The 12,562-nt window shown below is 42.1% G+C and overlaps 2 protein-coding genes across 6 annotated transcripts in view; both read right to left on the reverse strand.

Annotated features, from left to right (window-relative positions):
- Nucleotides 1–12,562, reverse strand: part of LOC138785683 (tight junction protein ZO-2-like) — a 273,858-nt gene that overhangs the window by 146,743 nt on the left and 114,553 nt on the right. The window lies entirely within an intron of this gene.
- The window catches only part of LOC138785679 (tight junction protein ZO-2-like), an 87,851-nt gene that overhangs the window by 5,012 nt on the left and 70,277 nt on the right, over nt 1–12,562 (reverse strand). For all 4 annotated transcript variants that reach the window (XM_069961867.1, XM_069961866.1, XM_069961865.1 and 1 more), the window contains 8 exons: nt 8,774–8,984; nt 4,898–5,088; nt 4,003–4,098; nt 3,843–3,922; nt 3,277–3,487; nt 2,852–2,952; nt 1,032–1,244; nt 839–934 (listed from right to left, as the gene is read on the reverse strand). In XM_069961867.1, the coding sequence (XP_069817968.1) occupies nt 839–934; nt 1,032–1,244; nt 2,852–2,952; nt 3,277–3,487; nt 3,843–3,922; nt 4,003–4,098; nt 4,898–5,088; nt 8,774–8,984 (1,199 nt within the window). The remainder of the gene's footprint in view (nt 1–838; nt 935–1,031; nt 1,245–2,851; nt 2,953–3,276; nt 3,488–3,842; nt 3,923–4,002; nt 4,099–4,897; nt 5,089–8,773; nt 8,985–12,562) is intronic.

Raw genomic sequence — 12,562 nt, forward strand, 5'->3', positions numbered from 1 at the left:
AAAGAGATATTCCCTTCTCAACTAATGAAGGTAAATTTGTAGGGCTTATCAAGTTAAATATTTTTGCAAACACATTTATTCAGCAAACTTCCCCTTGCAGTTAATCATGGCTCCCAGCCCCATCTGGCCTGTTTACATCAGTCGGATGTGGTGGGGACGCCAGAAAACTGGGCTTACTGTCTTACGCAATTTTCTCAACTCATACTGATTTTAATGGGTGCTATACAAATGGTGTAGCCCTGCAAACTACGCTGTTTAAGTAACTACCAGAGTTTGGAGATGTTGTTTGCACAATAAGGGCCCATGCACACTGAGCAAAAAAGAGGTGGAACTTCCAAGCGGAGTCAATGGGATTTCTCTAGCACCTCCACTCAAAGAATGAACATGTTCATTCTTCGAGTGGAGAGCAGAGGCACACAAGAAATCCAATTGAAGCAATAGAACAGGCAGAATTTCAAGCGGAATCTACATGTGCACCGGCCCTTACTTTTAAAGGCAATGAGAGTTATGCAAATGGCACAATTTTTTCCGGCATAAAGCCCCCCGCTTTCAAGTTAGATGGGGGTCCCAGAGGTGTTATCCAGTGTATATGCCATAAAATATTCAGGTTGGGAATACACCTTTAATTGCAGTTTTCTCTTTATTCTGAGGTTTGTGGAAAGCCTTCCAGCTAAAAATCTACTGATCTAAATGGGATGGCTACACTCTTAGACCAATATCTAGATACCATACCTAACATTTAGAGGTTTCCTATGAAAAAAGAATGACTGTGTGAAAAAGGGTTATAGCATAAACTGTTTTTGCGACATCACAATAGTACACTGCTGACCAGGAATACCTTAGGTGGTTCTGGTTTAAATGGAGGAGGGCTTGGCTCTCGGAGAACTTCTTTTTTCATGTGACTTCTTGGTTCAGGCACTGGCTTAACTATAGTCTGAAAAATTATTAGGACTTTTGGTTAAGGCTGTCACAGTTAAAATATTTGCCTATATACACTACATCTTTTACATTCACTAATCCTTTAAGCATACCTCTTCAGGTTGTACAGGTTCAGATGAACGGCTGATAGCGGATACTGGTAAAGGATCATCCACACCCTCATCCAGCTCATTGTCCGTATATGCCCCTCCTTCACCATCAGTGTCTTCAAAGTCGCTTATTAATCTGCTGTCACAACTTAAGTAGTCAGCCCCCATTGCAGTCAGGTATGACATTCGGTCGTCATCCTCATCTATTCCATCTGCCTATGGATTTCATAGAAAATAAAAGGCAAAAATGAAATTAAATACAAAAGTGTATCTACATTTTAATTGAACTTAAGGCATGTCAGAAGTTGTGATTGGTGGGGATCTAGCTACTGAGACCTCCACTGATGACTAGAACAAAGGGACAGAGACACTCAGCTGACTGCTGGGTCCCTTTTCAGCTCAGTTTTCCTCAGAAAGCCAAACACAGAGTATGGACACCATGACACTCCCTATGTATCTCTTTGAGACTGTTGCGGCTTCTGTACTTTGTCCACTTGGCTTTCTGAGGAAAGGCAAAGAGAAATTAAGGGACTCCAAGCTGTTCCATTGCCTTGTTCTAGAGATTGTTCAGAAGTTAAATAAAAGTTTAGGTACTCTTTAAAACACAAGACAATACACATGCAAACTAGAACTGCATTTCCCACCATAGTAAGTTTGCTGTATACTGCATTCTCCAGTAGAAGCAACAGAATAATGAGGCAAGCAGTCCACTATACTGAATCAGATGAAGCAGAATGCAGATACAAAAAGTTGTAAAATATCTTCACTGTACTATACTATGGCAACGTATCCACACAGCAATTACACTCATGCCAGCAGCAGGAAACGCTTTAAATCGCCGTGGCACTGTAGTGAGTTTCACGGCTGCCGCCATGGTGATGTTACATCATGCCGTCTGGGGGAAACAGTCCAGGACTTGCATTCAATATCTGTGCTATCTGTTTCACAGACAGAACACGGGACGTGTGAATGCAGCCTAGGGTAAATTGTGCTGAAAGGAGTCCTGCACAGCACCCATTTTCCAGTGGGCAAATAATGAGGGTCATGAAACTATATAATTCCCACTCCCATAAATGAATCTATTTAAAAGAAGCCTCCACGCTCCAGTATGCTCTTGCTGAGCAGCAGTAATCATTTAAGCACAGTTATTATTATCCATCAGGCCTTCCTAACTACAATGATAAATTGTCTGTCATTGTGCTTAACACACTCCAAGTGTGAAGACCTCTGCAGATGTTGCATAGGAAATTTAATTAAAAACAAAAAAAAGCATGTAATCACACTCCCCTGGGGTCCTCCTGTCACTTTTTCAGGTCCCTAGCCAAATGCTCCCGCTCAGGCAATCATTGGCTGCTGTACTGTGCCGCATCAGGAAGAGACTGCCTGAGCAGGCTATCACTGCCAAGACAAGTCCATCTCGGAAGTAGTGGCCAGAGCGTTCAGCAGAAGAACTTAAGAAGTGACAGGTGGACCGTGGGGGAGAATGACTAGGTGAGAATAGGATGTTCTTATTTTCTATGCACCACCTGAAATATATATATAAAAAAAAAATGAATGTCTTTAAAGCGGTTATCCAGGCTTGGAAAAACAGAAATAGCGCCACTCTTGTCTTTTGGGTATAATTTTTTAAACTAATTTCCACTGAAGTGAATAGAGTTGTAATAGCACATGCAAATTACGGTTAGGTGTGGTGCTATTTTTGCAAGAAAGCAGCGGTGTGTGTAAACCCATTTAATGTATAAGCCCCACTACCTTATCCAGTAACTGGATACAACAGAAAAAGTACCCAAAAAACTGATACACAAAATAAAAGAAATGTGTACCTTTCCTTCTGATACCCAGACTGCTTCTCTCTGTTGGTCTCTGATGACATCCTTCAAGCTTCCAAACCAGCTGTCATTTGAAGAATTTAAATTAATAGTGGCTGTGTGGAAAAGCAAAACAATAAAAAAAAAGTAATTAAAAGGGGAACATTTTTCAAAATGAGGAAAATAACACATCCAAGAATTATTTAGGAGTGACATAAAAGTTGTGGTGCAGTGTAAGAAGAACATGTGTTTCTGCCCATAGGGTGTCACACTACAGTCCCTGGGATGTGTATGGTATGACATGGTGGTTGAGCTCTATTAACACGATGGAAAATTTCCTGTAAAAGCCACTAACCATGGAAATTAAAGCATTCTCAATCATCGTATTGTAAGTTTCGAAAACTGGGTTAAAAATTATAAAAGGGTTTGGTCCTTCTTACCTGTAATGAGATGAGCACATGTCTTCTTTAGCTTATTGGCTTGCTCATACAACTTCCGGGAACTTTTGTTTGATGTTGGGCATAATCTTTGCCTCATTGTCTTTACTCCTTGCTTGCTGTCTGGATTAAACAACACGACAATAGGGAACCACTGAGTGTAGTTGAGCAAGTCCACTGCTTTAGGAGTAACATCCATAAGAGCATGTTTATCCTATCAAAATGGAAGGAAGCCATAAAAAAGTGTAAAACGTAGCATAAAATGGTTAATACATTGGTCACATAGTCAAAATGAACAACTCTAAGATGTCTGAATCAATAGTAACAAAAAAGTACATACAAAATAAACAGCAAACCTAATAAATGCTGAGACTGACACTGCTACAGGCGGCTAGTCTTTCTTTCATTTCCCACAAGGTTCCCTGAGACGCTGTAAGAATACCTCACCGTATGCAGCGCTGCCGCATGATTCTCTCCCCACAGATTGATGGAAATATGTGTGCATGTGTCCAACCATATTTAGAAGAATAGAAAGTGGTAGTAAGAAATAACTAGGTCGGTTAAGATACCTGTTCAATAATCTGTCGCACTGTATTTAACCGCACTATTCCATTGGATCTTTCTGAGCCGGCATCTTTAGGTTCAGTCTCTGCAGAGTAAAATAGCAGTATATTAACAAGTTTCTTAATATTGGTAACATGTATGGATCACCAAATATAGATCACTTACTGGCTATTTGAAATAAGTCTGGCAGATCTGCTGCCAATTTCTCCATGGCTACATCTGCAATTGGACCAAACACCACAACAGGTCTTTTAAAGCCAGCTGTAACAAAAAGAAAACCGTATTAGTAATGTTATAGTGAAACTCACATTTAAATAGAACCCGGCAGGTACTTGTGGGCCTTATAAACCAGCCCTAGGACCCAAGGGGAGAAGAACAGCATTCCAATGCAGCTTTATGCAAAAAAAAATAAATAAAAAATATTCACCACTATGTTGAAAGACAAACGACTTATATAGCAGCGTTCTGCTGCAGCCGCCCCGTGGAATGGGAGCAGCCGGGCAGCCCTCCTGCAGCTCCCCCCAGCCCTCCCCCGACTCACACGCTTGCTGCTGCCATGTGGAATACTTAGTCTGGGCAAATGAAAGGCATGCGCAGTGAGAGCTCTTTGGCTTCCGAATACAGGTACAATGATGTACTTATAGCCTGACTCCCTAGCGCATTTGTAGTGCACTGCACATGTACCAGGTATATTGCCTATCTTTATGAATAGACGAGAGTGGATATCTCTGTGCCCATGAGTGGCCAGAAGTGTCATGGCAGCAGACCATGGACCATGAGCAGAAGTTTGAAGTTTAAAAATCACGGCCAGGCAAGTGACCTGTTCCGGGCTGCTTTCCACAGCCAATTGAGCTGTGTAAGTATATCACAGAAAGTCTGGTCTGTAGTAAGTGAAGCAGCGCTGCTGAAATCATTTCCCCCCGGAATATCAATTAAACGCCATGTGCTGCTGTATCTTGATTTCTCTAATATAAGTTACAAAATATACTTCAGGAGGTTTGAAAAAAATTACATGCAATTACATTAAAGGAAAAAAGAAAAAACATGATATGTTCATTACCTTCTCTCAGCATAACTTTCTCATAGGATGGGAATTTGGTGCTTATCCACGAGAGTGAAGATAGATCATCACGTCCCTTCTTCGCATTCTTCTTTGCCCCAGCTCTTTGGGCTCTGTTCTTCCAGAAATCTGCACGGTCCCCAGCCGCCCCTGTTCTCTGGGCATTCTGCACACTAGCCAGCTGGTCAGCTCTGAAACATTAACAACTATACTCACAAAATATGAAATCATACCACATACATGTGCAATGTTTCAACACAACACTAAGAGGGGTATGAGGCCATAGTTATAGGGCCAGAGGTTTCTTTACAAATGCACTGAGCTTGATTCATTCACAAAGTTTTTCCGCCACTACTGTGACTTGCCCTTGTGTGTATTCCAAGCCACATTTATTAATAGGGCAAGTGCACTGCGTGACAGTATTACATAAACACGAAACAACCGCACTCGCTTACTAAATGCCTCTCTTCCTAGTTATTGCTAAGATTTTCTTTTTCATTCACTCCAACATGTTACACAATGTAAAATGTTTCCTACCTTTTTCATTGTATAAAAGAGGTAAAAACCTAACAGGCACAAATATTACATTTAAATAACAAATATAAGAAAAATACAACTATCGATGGCTGCCGGAAGTAAACGAGTGCCTATCTCATGGATCTCTGCAGCATATCTATGCTGCAGAGATCTCTATGAGAGATCAAAGCACTTATACTAGAAGTCCCCTAGGGGGGCTTCTAGTATAAGTGTAAAAGTAAAAAAAAAAAGTGTCATTATTAATAAAAAGCCCCCTCCCCTAATAAAAGTCTGAATCACCCCCCTTTTCCCAGGTTATTAATAAAAGTAAATAAATAAATAAACAAACATGTTTGGTATCGCCGCACGCGTAATCGCCCGAACTATTAATTAATCACATTCCTGATCTCGTACGGTAAACTGTGTAAGCGCTAAATAATCCCAAAGTGCAAAATTGCGCATTTTTGGTCGCATCAAATCCAGAAAAATGTTAATAAAAAGCGATCAAAAAGTTGTATATGCGCAATCAAGGTACCGATAGAAAGAACATGTCATGGCGCAAAAAATGACACCTGACACAGCCCCATAGACCTAAGGATAAAAGCGCTATAAGCCTGGGAATGGAGCGATTTTAAGGAACGTATATTTGTAAACAATGGTTTTAATTTTTTACAGGCCATCAGATACTAGAAAAGTTATACATGTTACATATCGTTTTAATCGTAACGACTTGTGGAACATATATAACAAGTCAGTTTTACCCCAGGGCGAACGGTGTAAAAACACATATCCACTAAAAACACAAAATGTGTTTTTTTTTTCAATTTCACCACACATTGAATTTTTTCCTGCTTTTGCAATGTACTTTATGCAAAAATTCAGCCTGTCATTGCAAAGTACAATTAGTGGCGCAAAAAATAAGGGCTTATGTGGGTTTCTAGGTGAAAAAATGCAACTGCTATGGCCTTTTATGCACAAGGAGGAAAAAACAAAATCGCAAAAATCAAAATTGCCCCAGTCCTTAAAGGGTTAAAGGACAAGTGCCATGAAAAACTTTTTCCCAGTAATAAAAGCACATTACAAAGTTATATAACTGTGTAATATGCTTCAATCACCTATCTGCCTTCCTTCCCTGTCTTTTCCCCCCTCCACCCCCCACCAGGAAGTGTCCTGACTCACACAGACCTGATTACTGTCCTCACCGTCACCAAGCTCTTCTCTCAGCTCCTTCTCCTGTTACACTAGCCTCCCCCTCCCCTGCCTTGTCAGGTGACAGGCTTGCTCAGCTCCCATTGGCTGAACAACTGCAAGCCATCACTTGTCACATCTCACTTGCTTATCTTCCCTTTGACTGACTCCGGCACATAGGCAGCTCCCCCCTCCCCTCATACCCTCTCTCCCCCCTCCCCTCATACCCTCTCCTGCTGCCGTGGACTCAGTGAAGGAGTCATGTCACTAGAGAAGATAAGCTGAGCAAGCAGAGTCACCTGACAAGGAGGGGAGGGGGAGGCTGGTGTAACAGGACCTAGAGCAGCCCTCCTGCTGATGATGACTCCTCACAAGAAGGAGCTGCCTGGTGACAGTGACGACAGTAATCAGGTCTGTGTGAGTTAGGACACTTCCTGGTGGGGGGTGGAGGGGGGAAAAGACAGGGAAGGGAGGCAGATAGGTGATTGAAGCACATTGCAGAGTTATATAACTTTGTAATGTGCTTCAATTACTGGGAAAAAGTTAAAGGCACTTGTCCTTTAAGGCCAGAAACAGCAGGCCTGATAGATGATCACCCACAGTGTACTTAGATAGCCTATACCCAAGTGTATAAACTGGTATCCATAGTAGAAGGTATCATCCAAAAAAAGAATAAACTCTAGAGAGAGAGTATAGTGTAATGGAGGCATTAATATTTAATTCACTGGAGGACCAAGTTCCAAGTTGTTTCCTGGCTTTACACACTAGTGGGTTTTTTTTTTTTTTGGGGGGGGGGGGAATTAACATTCTTGACAGGTTCACTTTTGCCTTTGACTCAAAAAACTGCCTTAGTGCTTTATGATTTGACTGTGATATGTCTAAATTAAACCATAGGTTAATACTTAGTGGACTGGTAGCTTAAAGGTTTGCCAATTAAAATAAAAATTAAAAAGTAGCAATAAAATGTCCTGTAAGAGTATAGAGATCTTTATATCACATATGTACTAAGCAAGTCATACTGTACACAGCCGAACTGCCTGTGTAACAGTATGTCTAAGACGAATCATTGTGGCAATCGTGTGATTTATTCATCTGACTGGTTTCTCAGTCCCCACTTTTTATTGCCTCGCCAAAAAAAAAAAAAAAAAAATGTATTATATATATATATATATATATATATATATATATATATATATATATATATATATATATATACACACACACACATACATACATACATACATACAGTGGTACCTTGGTTTAAGAGTAACTTGGTTTAAGAGCGTTTTGGTTTAAGAGCTCAGAGTTTTTCAAAATTGTGGCTTGGTGTAAGAGCATTGCTTTGGTTTAACAGCTCCCTTTACTGGGTGGGAGCGTGAGTGGGGGAGGGGCATGGTCTACATAGCAGGGTCTACAGCCCTGTACTCTGACCCAGGAAGTTTCCCTCACCTGCCAAATCATAGCAGATCCACTTCAGGCTGGGTCTTGCATCAGGGGACAGGACTGTGGAGGTAATCTCTCCATAGCAGTAACCCCTCTCTCCCCGGACAGAGTGCTGCATGTGTGTGCCCACATCTGTACTGCTCATTCCTTCATGCTCCCTGCAGTCTCTGACAGCCCTTGTGTTTCCAATCCTCTCCATTACTTTACAGTAGCTTATAATATCACATATTCTGCTGTTTCTGAATGCTTGTTTCACCTGTTTTACATGTTATTCAGAATAATGAATTATTTTTGGGGTGTGGAACCAATTGTCTGCATTTCTATGATTTCTTATGGGAACATGTGCTTTGGTTTAAGAGTGGATTTGGATTACAAACATGGCCCTGGAACGAATTATGCTCGTAATCCAAGGCACCACTGTGTGTATATATATATATATATATATATATATATATTTTAATAAAGTGGCCAAACCCTATAATTCACCTACCCAAGGTATGTGCTGTGTACTGTCTGACAGGAAGCATAGTGAGAACCCAGTGGCTAGAAATAACTGCAGGGTGCTCTCTATGAAAAGGCATCATGCTATAGCCAATACTTCCAATGAGAAGCATTTCAGTTCTAACAAAAAGGTAACAAATGTAATAGAGGATCAGGTTTAAAAGGAAATGGAAGGTGTGCAGCAGATAAAAATGTAACAAAAAAAAGTCTAAACACAGTCCTACATACCTGCTTTTACTAGGAATGATCCCTTTCTCCAGCTCGTTGGCAATCCTGACAGACAGCCAGCTGCCCAACTTTCCATCGTACAGTGTGTCAACCACCCTAAATATCTCCCCTCTTGTAAAACTTAGAAACTGTGGACCTTCTTTTTCATATTCAAAATGAGTTCTTATAAAAAATGAATCCCCACGGCCACAGGCAAGTATATTTTTGTACACTGAAAAAGAAATTAAAATTAAGTTAAATCTTGTTAAATATATGTGGTATAATTTGTAACAAATACAAAAATTTTGTTAAAATAAACGTGTGTGTGTGCATATATATATATATTATTACACACACACACACACATACACCTGGATTAACCCCTTCACCGATAGCTGCTTCAGGCAGCCAGCACTAGTGTCAGCAGGTATCAGCACCAGCAGGTTGCCGCCACTAGGGGAGTTGTGTGTATAGGGAGAGTTAACTGAATAACTCCTTCTTTACTGATACAGAACACCTTACCTGACTTATTTTTGAGTTGTGGAACGAATTTTCTGTGTTTCAATAATTTCTTATACAAAAATTAGCTTTGATGTACAAGTGATTTGGATTACAAGGACGTTACCGAAATAAATTATGCTTGCAATCCAAGGCTATGAATTTATATGCCTATTCATCAATAAATATATTTAAAAAAAAAAAATGACATGACATGGTGCATGCAACAAAAACCCAAATTTACAAGTAATTTCAACAAGTGTCAAACATGGTATTATGGGATGAACTACAGAAGTATAAAAAAAACACACGTTTCCTTGAAGGCGTATTGCCATCTCCAACTGTTATCCCCTCTCAGCAATCTAGTAAAGATAAACTATTTTTCATAGTACTGACACCTCCAGGAATATCAACCATATTGCACACTTTTGTGTCACCACCAAACAGACACTTCTCCTTCCAAAACCTTCTCTTGTGGCCACCACTAGTAACCAGTCTCTGCTCGGAATATACACCATTACCAACAACCCTCTGATATCTATCCTTCAGCCAACCTCAAGCTTGGTGATGTGACGCATGTAAATGCTGCTCCTGGGTAACACAGCATGTACGTTGATTAGTGGGTTGTCCCTACTATACTGATTTCTGTTATAAAAATTATCACATTGGACCACTCCTAAACTCCTGAAGAAGCTGTGTTAACAGCAGAACACGTGCGATGCTTCTCCTACATGACCCTCCCTTTATCCTGCACACATGGTAAACTTTTTTCATTGTTTTTTTGGGTTGATATTATTACCGCATTATTCTCCACCATTGTACTTATATTTTCATTACTCTTCATGCATGTTGTATTTAGGGGTCAGTTGTTATCCCTGTATTGGATGCAAGCAAGGTATGATTATTATGATCTTATGAGGAGGCCTGTCTCCTTTAGTCTGCTTCTTTTATTAATTTTGTGTTCTCTGACTAAATAAAATATTTTTTGGATGTGCATCTCTTGTGTGCATATGAATTTTTTCTGTCTTTGAATTGTGTAGTTTATTTGCCTAGCTGCACTCTGTTATATAGTGTGGTGCCCACCATCATGCTTTTCTAAAGATAAGTCAGTAATTACAGATTCTTTAAGAACCCTGGGATGAACACCATATGTACCCATTGTCATTTTAAATGGCCAAGTTCCTCAGAAACACTGGACTTCTGAAAACACTGGAGCTGAATCCTTAGTACAACTGGAGGCAATGCTATGTCCAACCATATTGCGATTTTTAAAAACACTGAGCTGAAGTAACTATTCAAATGGTCAGCATTAATAATTTTTGTAATGCCAAACTTTTCCTTCTTTTTGTAACTAATATACCTAAAGGTTTTATTCCCCTTCTTAACACATTTGGCAATTTCTTCCTTTTTTGAGGCTTTATACCTCTTATAGACTGACTGACTTTTTCCCCTTTTATTATACTCCTTACATTTCTAGTAAGCCATAATGGTTTCTTCCTCCTTTTACTTTTGCTAATTTGTTATAAATTCTGGGTGCCACTAAATAGCTTCTTTGTAATACAGTACTCTGTAAAAGTAATTTGGCATATAATAGAACATGATACTGTTTTGTCCACATGGATTTAAGAGGAAAAAAAGAAAAAAAGTTTGAGGCCCCTGAAGGTCAGGTATGAGCCCACAAAAGAACTACAAAAAAATTATGAAAAATAGGAACTAGGTCAAAAAAATGCTTCTAACTATCAACAGGTGTTGGTTTAAAGGGGTATTCCCCCCAAGAGCTAAAAAAATGAAATGCTCCCAAACCTAGCTGGCCTTACTCACCAAGTCCCTCTGAGTATTTTGAGCCGTCTCCCATCTTTCTAGCTGCTGCCGTTCCTGAGTTACAAGTTTTTCTAAAAGCCGATCTATATCCAAGATAGGAAACTACATTTCCCATCATGCAATGCTTCTGCCTGATGATGGCGATGTAGCAGAGCTGAGACAATGAAGGAGATGATGGCGATGTAGCAGAGCTGAGACAATGAAGGAGATGATGGCGATGTAGCAGAGCTGAGACAATGAAGGAGATGATGGCGGCGTAGCAGAGCTGAGACAATGAAGGAGATGATGGCGGCGTAGCAGAGCTGAGACAATGAAGGAGATGATGGCGGCGTAGCAGAGCTGAGACAATGAAGGAGATGATGGCGGCGTAGCAGAGCTGAGACAATGAAGGAGATGATGGCGGCGTAGCAGAGCTGAGACAATGAAGGAGATGATGGCGGCGTAGCAGAGCTGAGACAATGAAGGAGATGATGGCGGCGTAGCAGAGCTGAGACAATGAAGGAGATGATGGCGGCGTAGCAGAGCTGAGACAATGAAGGAGATGATGGCGGCGTAGCAGAGCTGAGACAATGAAGGAGATGATGGCGGCGTAGCAGAGCTGAGACAATGAAGGAGATGATGGCGGCGTAGCAGAGCTGAGACAATGAAGGAGATGATGGCGGCGTAGCAGAGCTGAGACAATGAAGGAGATGATGGCGGCGTAGCAGAGCTGAGACAATGAAGGAGATGATGGCGGCGTAGCAGAGCTGCGTTGGCTGTGACGGCGTAGCAGAGCTGCGTTGGCTGTGACGGCGTAGCAGAGCTGCGTTGGCTGTGACGGCGTAGCAGAGCTGCGTTGGCTGTGACGGCGTAGCAGAGCTGCGTTGGCTGTGACGGCGTAGCAGAGCTGCGTTGGCTGTGACGGCGTAGCAGAGCTGCGTTGGCTGTGACGGCGTAGCAGAGCTGCGTTGGCTGTGACGGCGTAGCAGAGCTGCGTTGGCTGTGACGGCGTAGCAGAGCTGCGTTGGCTGTGACGGCGTAGCAGAGCTGCGTTGGCTGTGACGGCGTAGCAGAGCTGCGTTGGCTGTGACGGCGTAGCAGAGCTGCGTTGGCTGTGACGGCGTAGCAGAGCTGCGTTGGCTGTGACGGCGTAGCAGAGCTGCGTTGGCTGTGACGGCGTAGCAGAGCTGCGTTGGCTGTGACGGCGTAGCAGAGCTGCGTTGGCTGTGACGGCGTAGCAGAGCTGCGTTGGCTGTGACGGCGTAGCAGAGCTGCGTTGGCTGTGACGGCGTAGCAGAGCTGCGTTGGCTGTGACGGCGTAGCAGAGCTGCGTTGGCTGTGACGGCGTAGCAGAGCTGCGTTGGCTGTGACGGCGTAGCAGAGCTGCGTTGGCTGTGACGGCGTAGCAGAGCTGCGTTGGCTGTGACGGCGTAGCAGAGCCATCGTGGGGGCCTAGATTGCCGGGGAGGGGGGGGGGGGTGCCGCGGGTGAGTGCGGATGCTATGCCGCGGG

This window comes from Dendropsophus ebraccatus, chromosome 3, assembly GCF_027789765.1.
Source record: "Dendropsophus ebraccatus isolate aDenEbr1 chromosome 3, aDenEbr1.pat, whole genome shotgun sequence".
Taxonomy (NCBI): Eukaryota; Metazoa; Chordata; class Amphibia; order Anura; family Hylidae; genus Dendropsophus; species Dendropsophus ebraccatus.